The 19,450-nt window shown below is 36.9% G+C and overlaps 1 protein-coding gene across 2 annotated transcripts in view; it reads left to right on the top strand.

The window, feature by feature from the left end:
• The window catches only part of LOC118747957 (protein FAM135B), a 95,232-nt gene that overhangs the window by 27,399 nt on the left and 48,383 nt on the right, over window positions 1-19,450 (top strand). For both annotated transcript variants that reach the window (XM_036482195.1, XM_036482194.1), the window contains exons 3-4: window positions 2,750-3,114; window positions 13,414-13,660. In XM_036482195.1, coding sequence (XP_036338088.1) covers window positions 2,750-3,114; window positions 13,414-13,660 — 612 coding nt within the window. The remainder of the gene's footprint in view (window positions 1-2,749; window positions 3,115-13,413; window positions 13,661-19,450) is intronic.

Genomic DNA, 19,450 nt, shown 5'->3' with positions numbered 1-19,450 from the left:
ACATTTTTGTTATTTGGTCACTCTTCCGTTGCAGTTTTCAATTTTCCTATTAACTACCAAGTGAGTACTTTAAACTAACAACAATAGAAATTATATCTGTTGAGGATATGACGAAAAATGTTAAAAGGCGATCCCTACGTTTGTCAGAAAAAAAAAATGTTCTCGAATTGCCTTTGCAAAAATGCTTTAGACTCAGGTCTAATGTACATACGTATGAATGCATTTTCATATGTATATCTTTACGGATGTACTCGTATGTAGATGTCTGATTTATATACGTAACTACATACATATGTACATAAAAAATATATTTTTAGCTTTCCACATGTTATTTCACATGGTTATTATAGGGTGGTGAAAGCAAACAGCTTTAAATAAAACCACAAGCAATTAATCTGTGCGCAATTTGATAGAGTTCGCAATTGATATTAACTGTATATAGGTATTTTTGTGGCATCTGACTTTGGGAATAATTCTGTGAAATAGACATTTTAGGACATAAAACAAACTACGCTCAAACGCCTTGTATACATACATACATATGTACATATGTATAGCGTGCGGGCATATATTGATTGAGACCCAGTGTAATTTATTTTTATTCATAACTAGATAAACTTTACTAACACAAGTCAATTGTATTAGAAATTGTTTGCGTTCTTAAACTATCTTGGAATTTAACATGCAATCAAATGAATGTACATTAGGGTGGCCCACAACAATGCATGTGAAAAAGTGAAGTCGGACTTTTTATGCTCCCACCCGCTGGGATTGTTCTATACCGTAAAAAATATACCCTTATTTTTTTATTTTGAAATCAAAAGATATTTAGAGGTCGCTCAAATCGCCTAAAGTTTTCCATGTATTTCATATGGGGAAAAAACAACTTTTTGTAGAAATGGTATAGAATAGTTAAAAATCAATATTTTTCTACTAGAAAACTCTGTTTATCTGCAGGAGATTCCCAGTTATAATACCCAACTATAATTTATAGGTCCGCCAAAAACCTCGAAAAATGCAATGGGGCGACCAATAAAAAATCGTTAGTTTTAAAAAATGATTAAATAAACAATTGGGTGTTACTATCGAAAAATATTGACTTTCAAGAATTCTATACCATTCCTACGAAAAAATTTATTTTTCCCATATAAAAATACATAGAAAACTTTGAGCGCTTTGAGCGACCTCTAAATATTTTTTGATTTCAAAATGAAAAAATAGGGGTACACTTTTTTCGATATAGAACAATCCTAGGGGGTGAGAGCATTACAATTTACTTTTTTTTACTTTACTGTTTTTGGACCACCCTAATGCACATACTACATATCTAGCGATAGATGTATGTATACTAATTACAAACATTGTATTATTAATTGGCTCACTTTTCGTTACATGCACACAAATCCACTTATACACTTCCATATGGCAATCAATAATTCACAATGTAAACAAGTCAAATGAAGAGGCTTTTCACTAAAACGCAACCTTCACCTCAATCATGGCATGGCTCCTAAAATAAAAGCTTCTAAATTTTGCTTTGAACTTGTATTTACACAACTATTTTTAAAATACTACCACCAGAACATGCGAACTCATCTACTTACTCGTTGATTGCTTGGCTGGCTTGGCTGGCCTAGCAGAAGCCAATGTCATTGAAAATCGCTGACAGCAGTTTTGACATTCCACTGACATCTGTGCATGTTGCGTGCAGTAAATATATCAAATTAAAAATTAATTAAAGCCAACAGGGAAATAAGCGCGCGAAGGCATACACTGTGCACTACTTCGCCGCATGCGCTGCACGCCTCTCCGCTTTTTCCCCCAAGATAGCGAGCATTTTATTTTAGCTCATCGCTTTTGACATTTACGCCGTTGAATACTATGAAAAGCCAAATTAAATGGCATCACACGAATAAACCGTACATTAGTTCTAAACATATGTATGTATGTGCATACATACTATGTACATATTTATAAATATGTATGTAGGTGTCTGCCGTTCCCACACAGCTACTCGCAACACTCCCCGTCATCGCGGCAGTCAAGCACTCAACAAATCAGTTGATCGTTTATGAAAAGCACATGTCAGCTCCAGAAGCCATAACAAATAATTTGGCATTTTCGATTCGCTTGTTTCTTGTTGTTGTATTATTTATTTTTTTTTTTTAGCAGCACGCACTCTTTTCACAATACACATTTCACAGGCTTTCGCGAACATCGGAGTGCATGCGTTGCTCATACGCCATGTACGTCGTCTGCCCATCTGTCTATTTATCTCGTCTCAGCTCAGCTGGCGGGCTGACGACTGTACTACATACATACATACATACATACATATGTAGCTTTAGCTGCCTTGCCACTCTTATTATTCGGTGGAAATTTTCCTGGGTGCTCAAGTGGAATTTGCACAGCTGAATATTTATGCTCAGACGATGTTACGTTGAAGAGATTAAAAATAAATGCATGTTTTCCGCCGCGAAAAGGCCAGAAAAATACGCGCATGGCGGCATTTAAAGAGCTTGCCGAACTGCCAATTGACAAGCGCGCTGTGAATGTAAAATGGGTTGAATAAATGAGCTTTTCGATGAGAACGCACCTGATAACTGCTTGCCCTTCTGTATAAAACTCATCAGCGACTGTTTTAAGCTCTTTTTTGTAAAAATATACTTAACTTATATGTATGTATGTATGTCGTAACGTCTCGGTAAATCATATTCCACATTTATATGAATTTATATCTCTTCCGCAGCCTCTACCAGGTACGTTGCGGCCTGCGTGTCTCACCGCGACTTCCCGTGCAGGTGGAAACCAGTATACCAGACACACCGCAAAACAATTCACATTCGGCAGAAGTGCACACACAAGCGCAGACAGCCACGAACGGTGGCAGCGGTGGTGGTGGTGACAGCAGCGGCGGTGACGGGGGCGGGGGCGAGGGCGAGGGCGATATACTGCAGGAGCAGCGCGACGCCCAGGATACGAATGGCGGCAGCCTATTGTCAGGATCTGCATGCATAATTAACGGCTGCGGTGCATCGCGCATCTTTCAGATTCTCTACAGGAATGAGGAAGTGGCGTTGCGCGATGTCATTCACTTTCGTACACACTTGTTGGGTGAGTTCAAAATTTATATACAAACATATATGTACTTATTGAATAAGTAAAGCTATAGGTAGAAATTAATGTTTTTAAAATTAAATGAAAGCTACATATCTGCTTCGAAATGGTGGTCCACTTAATGGTAGTCACCTAAGAACTAACTTGGCTATGACAGCGGCTTTTCAAAGTGTCTCTAAAGTGAAATGCAATTTATCGAAGGTAAACTTGGACAGCTTGACCAGTTAATAACTCATTCTTTTATTATATTTGTAATTAAAAATACAATTTTTTATGAAAAAAATTAATTTGTCAAGTGGCGCTTAAGCCAAGTTATTTTACTATTATTTAGGCGTTTTGGCTCAAATTGTAGTTAGTTAAGCAACTGAGTGTGGCAGAACAAGCGAAATGTCTTCTCAACTCTGAAACCCCAAGATGCCATCGGCTTCCCTAGTGAATCCAAAAAAAGGACTTTAGTAGGCGAATTCCCAATCCTCAGGATTCAAAACTCACAAATCTTTCTTTATCCCGGACCCGCAAATGCACAAAATTTGTTTTAAAGTCTCATCCTTTTTAAGGCAGAGGCGGCATTCTTACTCTGTGGTCAAGCGATTTTGATCAACTTGAAAGCTTAATCAGCTAGGAAAATTAACACCTAAAATCGGCTCTTTTTAAGAAACTAACATCCTTGTTATCCAAAGAATAACCGAAGATTGCAATCTTTCCAAGGCCCATGCACAGTCAGTTGCTCGTACTTAAGCAAAAATTTACTCACCAGGAAGCGCTGTGTCACGAAGAGCGCATATTTTTGTCCCTCAACCAAATCGTAGCCGAAAGCTCCTTACCTAATCCTTGCCTAAAGTTTCCTTCACGACAGGAAGTTGTTATAAGAGCTGACATGTAGGTCGGATAACAGTCGGCCTGTGACCTGTGAGCAAAACCACCACTTATAGGCAGCTCCATCTACTAAGATTGACAACGAAATATTATCCCTTTTTCTAATGGTGGTCAAGTTAAAAGAGCAGCTTTTGCAAGATATGGATTGTATTTAGAATTGGTCCAAAAACAGCATTTTTATGGTGCATCTACTTGCTACGGTGACTAAGTGAGGCAAATAAAAGCCACTGAATAACACAAGTTCTAGCAAAAGCCTTAAGGTCTGATTATGGCCACTTAACATACCTTAGAGGCAGTAGATCGCACACATGACTTGAGAAAAATCTGTAAACTTTAAAATATAAAATAACGGTATTCGCGGTGATTCTTCACATTGCCAAGAGTGTGTAATATGTATTAACATTAGACTGCATCGCCATAAAAAGCTGCGATTTTTCCACCGGGATTACAAGATTATTTGAATTTGATATTTGAAGGCGTCCACCAAAATATTCCGCAAGAGTATTAAGATTTACGTGAGCTGGATTGATACCTTCAAGAAAAAAGAGTTTTTTATGAATAAAAATACTTTCTTAAAGAATTGTTTTTTGTTATTTTTTTGGCCATTTAACAATTATATTCAACAATTTTATAATGAGCTCGAGGCCATTTTTTTTTTTTTTTAAATGAAAAATTTATTGTGGAAAAGCAACAACAATTTGAAAAAATGGTAGAAGTGATAGCTATTTCGGAAATCACCACATTTCCTCATCAGACTTCTTTCAGTAGGATTCGAACCTACGATCCCACTGACTCAGCCAGTTGCCCATGCACCGCGCTAAGACGCCTTGTAAATTATCGCTATCCGAAATAGCTATCACTTCTACCATTTTTTCATATTGTTGTTGCTTTTCCACAATAAATTTTTCATTTAAAAAAAAAATAAAAAATGGCCTCGAGCTCATTATAAAATTGTTGAATATAATTGTTAAATGGCCAAAAAAATAACAAAAAACAAATAACTTAAGGACGAGCACACCTAAAAGTTAAGCATTCTAAAAATAGAATTATTAGCACAAACCAACAAAACCAACAACCACATGATCAAGTGAATTGCAGCGGAATAGCTGCGCTTGATTGTGTTGGCATAACAAAAAATGAAAAATAGTGGAAATAAGCAAAACGATAATTTACAAGGCGTCTTAGCGCGGTGCATGGGCAACTGGCTGAGTCTGTGGGATCGTCGGTTCGAATCCTACTGAAAGAAGTCTGATGAGGAAATGTGGTGATTTCCGAAATAGCTATCACTTCTACCATTTTTTCAAATTGTTGTTGCTTTTCCACAATAAATTTTTCATTTAAAAAAAAAAAAATGGCCTCGAGCTCATTATAAAATTGTTGAATATTCTTAAAGAATTTTTTGAAAAAAATCCTCATAAAAAATTCAACGGAATCGTAATAATAATTAGATTCTTGATGCTGTTTTTTACCTTTTTTCAAAGAATGGTTTAAGAAAAAGTTGAATAACCGATTTAGACTTAAAAGGCATCAGTGGAAAGGTATTTCCTCACCCTTTTTATTTACTTGCAGAAAAACTCATTCACGTACCAATTTCTTTTTTTTTTCAAATATCAACACATCTTAATTCAACTTGGAATTACGCTCATTTCCAATGATACCTCATAAGTCTAAATCGGTAAAGTTTTGGCAGAGTTATACAAGTTCTTCTTACGCCAATCTTTGAAAAAAGTTCAGATTGCATAGAAAATTTATTTAAATGTATTTATGCAAATTTTTTAAGCTTAAACTGTTTTGTCATCTGAGGTGGCTTTTGCAAAAAATTCTTTAAGAAACTGTTTTTATTCACTTAATTTTTTGAGGTATTTTCAAATCACTCTAGCTCACGTAAATTTTAATATTTTTCCGAAATATTTAGGCGAAAGTCTTAAAATATAATATACTTCTGTGTTCGTATGGAATAGTAGCTTATGTCGAAAGGCTGGCTTTACTATAATGCGGCATTCGCAGCATACGATTGCGAATGACTCGCTGGCGCCGAGCCGTTGAACAACTTTTGGCAAATAAACGTGCAAGAAATATTTCCGATACTAGCAAGTCAATATTCTTAATTAATCTCATCAAAAAATTCCTTGTCGTTTAAAGAATAAACAGTATGCCGCAGTATACTAAAGCAAGCTTTCCGACATAAGCTACTATTCCATACGAACACAGACTTTATAATTCCAATGGGAAAACAGTACCGATTTTTTTTTGTTGTATGGGGAGTGATGCAGTCTAATGTAGTACATACATATGTGTATGTATGTAAGTCTAAATGCACATCTATATATATATATATATATATATAAGTATATACCCATTTGTATTTGATTGAATTAAAGTAATGCCAAAAGCGCCCCATGTGCTGGCACAATATTCGATTCATCATGCTTCCTGTGCCGTTCCGCTGAAGCGTGCAGGCGCTAGACAGCGTTTCGCAATGCGTGCCAACTGCCGGATTATTGAAATTACTGCGCTTGCCATTCGACTTCGGCCGACATCACTGCAGGCTGCAGCAGCGTAACGCAACCAACGAGGCATATGCAAGCGATTTTCCTTGACTTGAAGTAAAACTAAAAAAAAAAAATAAAAGTGAAAAGCAACAGCAAAAACAAAAGCAAGCGATAGATGTCAGAGCAGAGTGCAGCAAAAATAGAGTTAATGAGCAAAGTACGTATATTTTTGGCATAACGAAAAGTTCCTTTTAAATGCTTCATTGGAAAGTTTTTTGTTTTTTTTTTTTTTGACACAAAGTGCTTAAGTAATTTTTAAGTACTGCAGTCAGAATTAACAAATGAGAGTGCTCTCTAATCAAAACTGAATTACAAGTTTGCACAAGATTAGTTCTTAGGATTTGATTAAGCCCAATGGCTGACAGCTACTGGGGTACTAAAAATATTTCAAAGTGCATACAAACATAAATGCATACATATTTCACATTTTTAAATATATTTTTCCACTGTAAAAATCTATCTCTAATAAAATACTATTAAAAGTCAAGAGCCAAAAATTTAGTTAGCTACAACAATTTAATATCACATAAAAAACATTCGTCAGAATTGCTCTCGGTCTCATAATCGTATTTCTTGCACACACTCGCATAAGTATGTACAAATGCTTGGGAGTACTTTGTTTATGAATTTTATAGGGTAATAAAATATTAATGTTCGCTTCCTCGGCTTTTTCTCTTTACGATAATATATGTAAGTATGTAAGTATGTGCATACGAGTGTAGGGTATTCAATATTTGTACATACATATATGTATATTGGAGAAAGAGCGGTAAAGTATTCAGAAAATCGTTCCTTAATCAAGTGCTTCGTTTAAATTTGTGCAAAATATGATTTAATGCAAGGTCGTTCTGTATGAAGCACTGAATGATACTTTAGCTGTTAGCAGTTTTATGTGTTCAATGTTAAGTGGCGGCATAAACAGTCTTAGAATTATTGCTTATACTTATGAATTTACAAGAGCTAAGAAATACATATGTATAGGAGATGTAGGAAATATCTAAAAACTTGTTTTATATAAAAGTTTTTGATTTTTATTTTGTGTGTTTCACCCAACCTGGGCGACAATGTTTACATAAATACTTGTACATGTGTTCGTATAATCTCTTCACGAGCCAAAAAATATTTTGTTAATTTCACGCTCCGGCCAACAAGTTGCGGTAAATTTTAATAGCTACTTGTGTTGTACATGTGTAGCAGTAGAGAACCATGCTGAAAGATATGAGGATAGCCTGACAAAGCGATCGTTAAGCAAAGTATACACTTCATCATTGTAGCCGAACTAATTCAAAGCGGCTGCAGAGTGAAACAGTTGGTGTTCGGCTTACTGAATTCTGGGCCATTGTTTTGCTGTACTGGGTAGCAAAATGCCTTTAAATTATACAGGCTTTCATTAACCGGAAGTAAATTTTTTTATGTGACACATGTGCTTGCTTTTACCGCAGGTTCGGATTCTGTGGATAAAAATACGTTATTTTTGGAATAGACTTCCGGAAGACTTTTTGGAAGTCGTATATACGACCAAACGATAGAGCCTCCGCCACATGATAATTAGCACTTAAAATAAGCACTTGCCAGAAAAAATTGCCAAACAAAAGTGACGTATTTTTATACATAGAATCCGAATCTATAGTAAAACCATATATATCCCATTAAAAAATATACCTCCGGTGTAGTATGACCAAATATAAGTGGTAGAGTTTGGTTTAGTTAACCTTACTGCCGCTCCTAGCTATTATTATTTCCAAGTCTTCTTTGTCGAGAAACAAGTCTACATGTGTAGATGTTCGATGTGATTACTACATATCTTGGCTCAACCCTGAAACTATCCCTAAGATTTCTGCTGCATGGAATGGTGAGGCAGCGTTGTGACATTATGGGACATCTCGAGTTTCTAGAACTTTCCGATGGGCTCCTGAAGAGACCTCGACTGGTTTAACGATGGCAGCTACGGATCTACCGTCGCCACAGACAACTTACCTGCAAGGAAATCAGCAGGCATCCGTACAAGGATGAGGACAGATCTGGGTTGCCCTGTTTCACTTCTAGCTTTACTTTGGATCTACTTCCATTGGCGCTTACAGATTCCACTTTCCTCTATGTTTTCGTCCATTGCTTGCTTCACTACTCTTCTTCGGAGCGAAATGCGCTTTTCCATAGAATTCTTTTTTTTCTTATTCTTCTTCTTCTTCTTATTTTTCTTCTTCTTCTTCTTTTTCTTCTTCATCTTCTTCTTCTTCTTTTTCTTCTTCTTCTTCTTTTTCTTCTTCTTCTTCTTTTTCTTCTTCTTCTTCTTCTTCTTCTTCTTCTTCTTCTTCTTCTTCTTCTTCTTCTTCTTCTTCGCCTTCTTCTTCTTCTCCTCCTTCTTCTTCCCTGATCATCCTTGATCGGTGAGGTAACTAGGCGACTATTGCTACGAAGGTGTTGGTGGTTGGTTTTGAATGTTGCACTCTGGTAAAGTCCTTGGACCGACCTATCGAAGGTTATCAAACTGGCACTGTATCCATCCCACAACTGCTCGCTTTTTTTCGAGGTCCACTACTCTACGAAACAGAACACAAAACTAGCCTTGGATTTCCCATACCATTGATGCTGTTGGGTGCAATTTCACCTCTCGGCTGCCATCATTGGGACCTCGTTCTGCCATAGGAGATTCCGGGATGGTCATAGGCCGAGTTGAAGCGGAGTTGGTTTTTTTCTGTCGACCTCTTTTGTACGAGTTGTGGAAAACGGCAGTAGTCCACCCGGGCAGAGATCATCCATAACCAATTACGACTGAGTAGCCTACTGACGTACCAGAGCCACTTCGTTTGCGAATGCACGAAAAGTTCCAGCCTGGTTGATCCTTCATCCCTACGCGATTGCCTGACTCCGTAATTCGGTCATAGAAGTAGAAAGGAAGAACTTTGGGTAGGGATTACAGACCGCAAATCTGATAATGAGAAAAACACGATTTTGGAACTTTTTTCAGGCTAAAATTTTTGGAAAATCGAATATGTTCTAATGCAATTGTAACACTTACAGCAACTGTATACTCAAAAGACAACGACGATTTTAAGTTAAGGAAAATGGCTACGTCGTCTTTCACTGCCCAAATGGCTTTTAATATAGAAATCGTAATGCGGCGAATCTGCGAAAAATACCCATAAAACTATGCTACCCAAACACAAACATGTAAACATTCTTAAAATAAAAGACGATGAAAAATTTTATAGCGGATGTGTGAGGATATGAAAAATATTTTCCAACTTCTTTAGTGAAGTAGTTAATTTGTCGTAAATGCCTCCTAAGTTGAATGAATGTTGTACGTGAATTACATATCTACTCATACGTACATACAAACATATGTAAGTAAGTATGTTTATATTTTTAGAGAAGGGAAACATTAAATGAATTCACATATTGAAACACTCATCCGGTACTCGGGCATAAGAAGTACTACTCCTAGAATAAGTGCTACTATTTACATTGTTGTAGTTGTTGCTACGAGTATTCTAAAAATACATACATACAATAGTTGGATGAAACTGTTGGTGTTGGTGACTGCGGTTGACAGAAGAAGACCGCGTGCAGTCGACGCATTTTCATACATACATACATACATATATATGTGAATATATTCGCTCCATATGAATAAGTATTAGACGTAGTACAAAGTATTCCAATTGGAGACCGGCAGACCGAATGACAGACAGATACTTTTCATGCAAGTGGCATATTTTACGTTTTATCTGCGCGTTTCTGCTATTTTATCTTTGCGTTTATACTATTCTATATTAAACGCAGTTAACAAGCGTACATACATATGTATGTGTGAACAAAAGTGTATGAAAGACAAGAAATTTGATGCCAGCGCGATACATTCCTACATACATACATTCTCTCTTAGCATAAATGCATACATAACTTAGCGTAAATGTACACAAAAGTTCTTAAATAACAAATTTATGCACATACATATATATATATCAGATTCTTTATATTAAGTATGTAGATATGTACATACACGTGTGATGTAGGGCCTTTATGCGGCTCACCATGAATGCGCGCAGTTAAGTGGGGGCCCACGTCGTCGTTGCTTTGTTGTTGACGTTGCCAAGACAAATCTGTGGAAAGCAAATAGTACACACATCCCTGAGGTGAATGAAATGAAATAAAAAACGAAGTGAGATGACAACTCTTAAGTCGTCTGCAATGTTTGTTTGAATTTTTAGAAAAGTAAAATCTCTACGACATATCGAGAAGAGAAATGTTGAATAAGTATTTGCCAAAAATATTGCAACACTTTCGTTCGGATTTTGAGATTATTTCTTAGTCAGCAAAAACTTAAGATTGTCTGAAGGACATTAATGTAAAAATTTCCGCCAGCTGAAATTACATATTTCCTAAAACACCTAAGATATTCACTAAGACATATATATTTAGCTTTCTGCAAATACAAACTAGTAATCTGTGTGATTAAAGTTTGAGATTTTTATAAGTTTTACTTATTTGACATTAAAGTTGGTTCACAACTTTTCAAAAGCTTCTTGCTTCCTCACTCATTGCTAAATTTGGGTATTTTCGAGGTGAGCAAATAGTGCGCTCGTAAGTATGCAGCATTAGATGGATGCTGAAGTCTCTTGTTCTGTTTACTTATTTCATTCTCCTACTTCGCAATTTTCAACTGCCGTATGAAATAATTTGTTTAAGCCAAAAGTAGCCGACTTTGTGTATATATAAATACAACTAAATTCTACCATCTTAAGAGCTAGATTCACTCGCACAAAGAAAAACATTACTTAAAAATTTTAAATGAATCTCGCTATGAATAGTTGCTAGACGAAAATGTGGGATGAGAAATTCTCACAGAGATTTGTATCGTATTTACATGAGGAAACATTGGTTTTACTAGAAAAAATTACATACTTTCTATTAAGAAACTCTTTATTTTAAAAAGAAAGTCTTCTGAATTTTAAAGTTAGACTTTTTAAGTTATTGCCCATTGTTTAGAATAGTGCTGCTAACACGATCACTTTAACCGCATGGATGAAGCCGCAAGGAATTGTTCAGCATGCCCCAGGTTCGATCGCCGAAAATATCTAATTGAATATCAGATGTGACTAAATATATATAGTTTTAGCACCATGTCTCGTAGATCAAGGTTCGATTAGTAGTAGCAATCTGCCCCGCAGAGGCTGCAACTAGTTCAAAAGAGGTCATAAATTTTTTTTTCGGAACTAAATTTACCAAACAACGCGTGCATTTCTGAAAGAAAATATGGGCCCAGTTTCTGACGGTGACTTTGACGGACGAAGGGGGGAGTGCTATAACTGTATGCGGAGCGAAGAAAACCTGGTCTGCGCCCTCTCTGGCCAAATGGTCAGGTACCCCATTACCAGGTACCCCCAATTGGCCTGGCACCCAGAGTAAGATAAGTTCGTTCTATTTTCGAACATAATTTAGTCGAGACTTGCATTGCCGAATAAGTCTGGAAGTAGTTAGAGGACTGGCCAATTCCTTGAGGGCAACATGACTGTCCTTTATCTCTATCTAGTTTCCCCCACGATGTCCATGGCCTTGAGGATTGCAAATACCTCTGCTTATTCCCCAAGAGAAAAGCAAATCTCATCGTCATTATCTTCGATACAGACACAATATCCTGACCCAGTCTTAGTTTTGAAGCCATCAGTGAAGGTTCGATAGTGTGGGAGTCCGGGCTGAATGTTAAAATTAAGCCCGAATTCATCCGGAGACTACTCAACCTTGTATAATATCCTCATATTTAAAAGGTAATGGTGGCGTACTCTCCTTAGGCACTGAAAAGACACTTGTGTCTAGATTACTGCTTCACTCCAATCTGTATCATACCAAAATCCATTTATTTAAAGCCTGCAGGTGGCCGTTATGCCTCCCCACGCTAGGGGGAAAGCGATGGTAAAGTGTAGAAGAGCATGAAGGGCAGCGCCAGGTGCGCTTACAAAATATATATGCTTGTGTTTGGCCGAGCTTCTCCTCCGAACGGCGATTGTACTTTTATGATAAGCTGTTTTTCATTACAGAAATACACTCAGTGGTTTGCCAGGGCAGATCTTTACGGAATATTGAATTCTGAATATAAGTAGACGAGCAGATGCTTAGCGTGACTCAGTGAGTCCGGGCATCAAAAGATGGCGGGAGTATGGCTGACTCGGATAGGACAAGGGAGTAGGATCTACGGTATTTAAACCGCCACGGAGCTCCGTAGGTGTGAATGGTCCTCACTCACACAACGTTGTTCCAGTTTCCTAAGAAAATTGATGTTTTTAAAGACGGGATATGCCAAGTTGTCAGCTCGAAAGTTTTCTGGAAACACTTTACATCTCCATGATCTCTGCTTGACCTAACCTAACCTCAACTAATCTTATCTAGTCTTAATTACTTGGTGAGGGGGAAATTAGATGTCGTGAAAAAATCACGATTTTCAAATCAAATGCAGTTCAGTTTTAAAATGACGAGACTCAAAAGTAAAATAGTTCACTGCTATGTTCAAATTAAAACCTTTGGCAAAAAAAATCACATTTCTGCTCATGGTAAATACAAATACTTTCTTCTAAAAAATTATGGGTGGTCAAAAATAATAAGATCACAATTTCAATTAAATTTTCCGAATGCAACGTAAAGTATTTTCCCCTTTTATTCACCACCTCACTTTCCTCTAACCGCTTTTCATTTACACTCCCTTTCGTTACCTCAATCATTCAATTAGTATTGCTAATTATCTCAAGAAATCAGAGTACTTAATTTCATTTCATATGAACAGCAACTTCATTTCGTATTCAAATCCTCTTCACAATTTAAGTATTTAATTTTCGATTTTCTCTTTTCACTTCACTTTTTCACTTTTTTACAGTCGACAGCCGTCACTTGAAGGAATCCATTGAACGTGCTGAGTTCTCATTGCAATTGGAACTGTGGTTTGGTGAACAGAATGGCACCAGCGCACTATCGTTGGCCTCTACACGCACCTTACAGCTGAATTTCCATCCAGGTCGAGGGCTGCACTACCATCTGCCGGTGCTATTCGATTACTTCCACTTGGCCGCCATTAGCGTTGGCATCCATGCTAGTTTGGTGGCGCTGCATCAGCCCTATATAAAGTGAGTATCATGTGAGGTGTGTGTGTGTGTGTGTGTGTGTGTGTGTGAATGTGTTGAGTGAGAAACTGGGCGCAAATTGGGTTTGACAGCAGGTCGATCGATGGTGGGTAGGGTAAGGAAAGAACGTGTTGACGAGTCAAGTAAAAAAAAAGCCAATGAGTTTAAAGGGCAAAACCACGCACATTCCGGTATTATATGTGCACACGAATGCGTGTATGTATGTATGTATATATGTACGTACGTACAAGATTATCAAATCCAGCATCCAGCAACCAACAAACTAACCAACCAACCAACCACGCCTGTCGTGGTCATTGAGCGGGCACGAACCGAACTGCTGACGGCAGTGAATGTGGCATTTGTGGCTGCATTGCTGCAATTCACAATTACACCTGCATAGTTGCGTATACTCATATGTATGTATGTATGCATGTGTTATAGGTATGTGTGGGCGTGCATTTCAAAACATCAAATGCCATTTGAATGGGCACATCTAGCCATTGCTTACTCATTTGAAAATTCTCATAGACAAACTGACAAACATGGATACATACATACATATGTATGTACATATCTACATATGTACAGAAAACATACATACATTTGTAATAGAAAACCGCAATTTGAATTCGCGAATGCTTGTCTCCGAACATCCGCGCACACAACTGTATCTAAGTGCACGTGCACTAATAAAAAATTAAAATTCATGCCATGAATACCAGCCGCGCTTGCTACTTTCAACATATCACCATCACCCATATACATACTTTGGCTCCTCCAAAAAAAATAAAAAAACGCTGGAAGCTGGGACTACCGCAAAAAAATAGTAAAAAAAAAAATAGACGAAACATTTGCAGCTCATTAAAACTCTTACGTACGCGTGTGCTCTGCCCTGGCCATGCGCCACACATCAGCGCTCATTAGCATCGCATGAGATATGACATATGTATGTATGTATGTGCATACGAGTATGCAAAATATGAGTGGCGCATGGCCAGCCTACGCAGCAGCCACTGCCACAACAAAAACCCTCCTACACACACACACGAAGCCACGTGTAACCTCCGACCGACCGACGAGCAAATATGGCTGCATGCATCTGAATAGCAATGCGAATCCTTGGTAATGCTCTTGTCTCTGGCATGTCTGCCCTCACTTCATTTACATACATACATACATACATACATAGTACATCCCATTGCCTCTAATCCTATTTTGTGTTTCCTTTCCAACCGGCATAACGACTCACTGACTTCCTTAGTTGTTTTGCAATTAATTTTAATGACTTAAATCAATTGTTGCCGCTGCGCTGCGTTACGCCGCCATACTGTTCTGCTCTGTGCACACTATTGGATCACACATTCACGTGCGCAAACATGTCTACATACATATACATATGTATACTGAAATAAATATATGGATGCAGACGACAAATGAGAGCCTTCTTACCACAACTTATTCCTTTCAACTTTCCATGGCGTATACAAATTTTGCGACGTCTGATGCTGAAAAAGTTTGTATTTCACACATTTTTACATACATATGTATGTATGTATGTATGTATACTCGTAGTTTGTAAACTTTTTGTATACTCGCACTGCCATTTCCCGCTGCTCTATCGCTACAGTTGCCCACCGAGGCTACGAACTACACAAAGTTCGTACTTGCAAAAATAAAGGCAACAAACACGCCTGCCTGTAAAAACTCAAGTGTACATTTAATCTGTTTGGTACTCTCTTTAATCTTGTGTTGCACCGAGCTGGAAATTGTTGTTGTTATTGTTATTTTGCTACTTCATCAAGTATTACTATCCTATAAGTAGATTTTGAAAAAAAAACTACCAACTACCTTCCGCCTAAATAAATTGCAATAAATCACTTGAGTAGACTCAACAAATTATCAGAATCGGAAAAAGATTGTATCCGGATTAAGTTGTCAAGTTAAGCCAGAATTTACGCAATTATTTGAATTAACGTCAGTACCTCTGCTTCCGGCTTCCGATGTACCTACATGAATACAGTGGAGGTCAAGGGACAGGCGGTGTTTGAGGAAACTATCGACGAACACTGGGAAAAGTTTTGTGATGCTTTGTCTGGCGTACTTATCTAGCGAGGCTTTGGACTATATAAGTTATTCTATAAATCAAGGAATTTAAATAAAAGATATAGAACTTTCATATACCTAAGAGTAGCTCAACAAAATAGCGCCTGCGCACTCTAATTGACTCTTAAGTAGCAACTTACTGGGCAGTGCAATCATTCCTTAAGCAAAGGCGTTTCTCGAAAGAGTGTTCTTCAAAGAATACTACCGCGTTATCGGTACATGCAGCCAGGTTGGTAAAAATTTTTGAATAAAATCAAACCATTGAGCAGGGTTCACTCAAAAAGGCTGATGGCTCCTTCACGGAGACAAGTGGTTAGATATTTTCTTTTCTTTTGGAAACGAAACGAATAACTCAGTCTGCATGGAAAGGAGGTAGGATATATTTTGTAGTACTCAAAGGAGCTGAGCTTTTGTTGGCGACCTTGAACAAGATTTTCACTGCGACGCTTACACTTGCTTACACACCATACACTTGGAGGCTAATTGCCGCTGCCCAAGGTACATTGAACAGGTAGTATCAGTAGATCAGCTGATTGGATTTATTTTCAAATTATTTGGTCTCGAAAATGTCAAATATTTTTAATTTTTTCTCACGAAAATTATAAGTTGTTAAAATCCATTTGCTTGTGAAACCTTTTTCCATACAAAACAAGCGATTGAATAGCAGCTTTTGGAACGTTCGCCCAACTCGGCAGCACGACCGCTGATTACTGGGCCTTGCAAAGGATGGATCAATGCTTCGAGAAGCAAACAAATTTACTAGGAAAGAAAGTTGCATCAATTTTTACTTTTTCCAATTTCAATTTTTTATTTTTTATAATTTTTTGTATTTCACATGGCACGCTTTGATTTAGAAGAAAAAATTCAGAACAGTTGTTGACACTTTCGATACCAGAAGCAACAACAAAATACACGCAAATGTTGTTTTTGCTCTACTGATACTACCTGTTTAATGTGCCTTGCCGCTGCCCAAGATTGGTAAGAATCACTATGGCAGTCTTAGAAGCTTCAGGGGTATTCGCAAGGCGAATTTATATAAGGTGATAGCAGGAGTACAAAAACAAAACCTTACATGTATTTTGTTTTTGCTTTGGCGGCATAAACTGTCAAAATCTGTAAGAGTGTGTGTGGAAATTCAAACAAAATTTTTCAATTTGACATAAGAAGCCGTGAGGCGAAACACGTACACAAAATCAGCTGATCTATTAACACCACCTTATATAAATTCGCCTTGGGTATTCGTATGTTTTCTTTTGTGCTGAAATGTTTCGATAGATTCGGCGAGTTTTGCTGCTCCATTCCAAAACACAGTAAGTGTTAAAAATAAAATTGATGTAGAGAAAACAGATACTTTGTTTTGGGATGGGAAAATATTAAAATTTGTGTAGATACTAGGTTATGTCAATAAATAGGCCTAGTTAAAAGGTGTGTCTGAACACTTTACATCCCAAATTATAAAAGCCCGATTTTCCCAGAAAATGTTGGATACTGTTTGATTGGAATGGAGCAGCCGAGTTGTGCAATCATCACATGCTCTGCCTTTGCCAAAATATGTTTATTAAATATGTAAGTGAAGAAATCTTATGAGACCACTCTGAAAACCCTGGAATATTTGATTTATAGGTTCTTATGCTGCGTAAATAATTTTGACAATGTTTCAGGATTTTTATATTACATATGTATATAAATACCACATACTTTATGACACTCAATGAAGTTAAACAAAAGAAAATTTAAGTGACAGCAAAGGGTTAAGAAGCCTACAAAAAAGCTCCAAACTTCTCCAAACGGAGCACACTATTTCAGTATTGTATACACTCTTTACAAATTGATAAAAGTAAAATCAGCTGCCACCAGCCGCCTCTTTGGCTTCTTCAGGATTTTAAATGTCCTTATCCCCTCAAAAGCGTCATGCAATCTATATAAAGTTTACCAAGCACTCTTTCCAAATTATATGACAACAATCGGTTTTCTGGTGCTTTCGACGACTCTAATTGCAAATCCATAGTCAGATTAAAGAATTTCAAGATGCTGAATATAAAAATGGTGAACAAAAATGCATATTTATAGTCCATTTTTTCGGCGAATTTTTTTTAATAATTTTTCAGCTTGATCGGGCTAACCTTTCGCGGGATATTGATTTACGATAAATTATCTCATTTCTATTTGATTTATTGACAGATATTAGAAGGCGAAATTACTTGATATCAGAATGATTTGCTTATAAATTACAAATGAGCCGTAAATTACGATAATGTGAACAAGCTTTAAGACGTTTCACTTCGGATTTTTGCATGTGCCTTCCTTTTGTGGAACCTAGAGATGTTATGAGGTATCAAAGCTCACGAAAATTTTTTGCGAAAATTTTGATAAAGGTTTATAAATCTACCTACCAAAAAGTAAAGAAGTATAAGTTCGGGCGAAACCGAACTTTATATTCCCGGCGCAGGTATAAAATATCGTCCTTTCAACTTTCTATAAACTACATTTGCATGATAAGCAGGGGGTTTTCCCGAATTCAAACTTTTTCGATAATTTATGCTGACATAGACTTGATGGAATAATTGAACTACGTTTGGTAGAAATCTGTAAAGTGGTTACCGAGATACACCTTGTAGTCATAACGTGGGCGGTGCTACGCCCAATTACTAAGAGTCTATAGCAGTCTTATTTATTATTAAGAAATTGCTATAACCAGGGAACGGATTTTTAGGACATAAAAACCTATAAAAAGGCAAAATAAAATAGCGAAATAGGCTGGCCAAGGCACTAAAAATTTGCAAAAACGCAAAAGATTAAAGGGGCAAAGGGTTAAGTTTTTATTCATAGGATAAGTTTTCGAGGTATTTGCAGGTATATATGGCGTATGAGTAACATTCTTTGCTGCTCATTTTTCATACAAAAAATCTTCGCGCATTTTCATTTGACCACTCATTACTTCTTTAATTATCCATCGATTTTCTTCATTATCAACTTGACTTTTTTGCAAAAGAACGGGCTTTGACACAGCTTCGAGTGTATTAAACCTACGCTCGACGTGAGTTGATACAAGTGGAGCCCAATTTAAATATGGAACGTTTGAAACTTTTATATTAACAGGAATAAGGGCATTTGCAGTTTTCGTGTTTCTGTACATTACCGTTATATGGGAAATGGGCGTGGTTATTGCCCGATTTCAAAGATTTTCAGTGACTCAATATTTTTTGTATGCAATGTTTGGCATTTTTTTTAACTTCCATCCGTGAACTGTTTAGAATTTAAGTTTTTCAAATTCAGGAGAATTTCCTAAGTATAAGCACGACCGTTCACCTTTTACCTCCACTGTTCTTAAACCCTTGAAGAAAATTTCAGTAGAATTTATTTGCTTTAAAATCCAAAGTATCAGTTTGCTGTTTTCAAAAGCTTAGCCCTAACTCCAAGAAGCAAATTCGTAGTTTTTTGATAATCAAATATTTTCTCTCAATACCCAATTCATATATTTAATACATAAAATATGCTACATACTTATTTCTACATAATCAAAATATAATTTTTACTAACTTAAGTTCTACTTCCAACTACTTTTTTAACCCAACGAATCAAAACCAAAATCAAAAACAAACAAAACCCGGCCCAAATCGTCAACATTTCATAAAAAATGTACTCGCAAAATTCGCATATTCTCGACAAAACGTTGTTTTTGTTTTT

This window comes from Rhagoletis pomonella, unplaced genomic scaffold, assembly GCF_013731165.1.
Source record: "Rhagoletis pomonella isolate Grant_MI unplaced genomic scaffold, Rhpom_1.0 Rhpom_scaffold_00012, whole genome shotgun sequence".
Taxonomy (NCBI): Eukaryota; Metazoa; Arthropoda; class Insecta; order Diptera; family Tephritidae; genus Rhagoletis; species Rhagoletis pomonella.
Note: the sequence above shows the minus strand (reverse complement) of the source record. Positions and strands in the feature narration are given on the sequence as shown.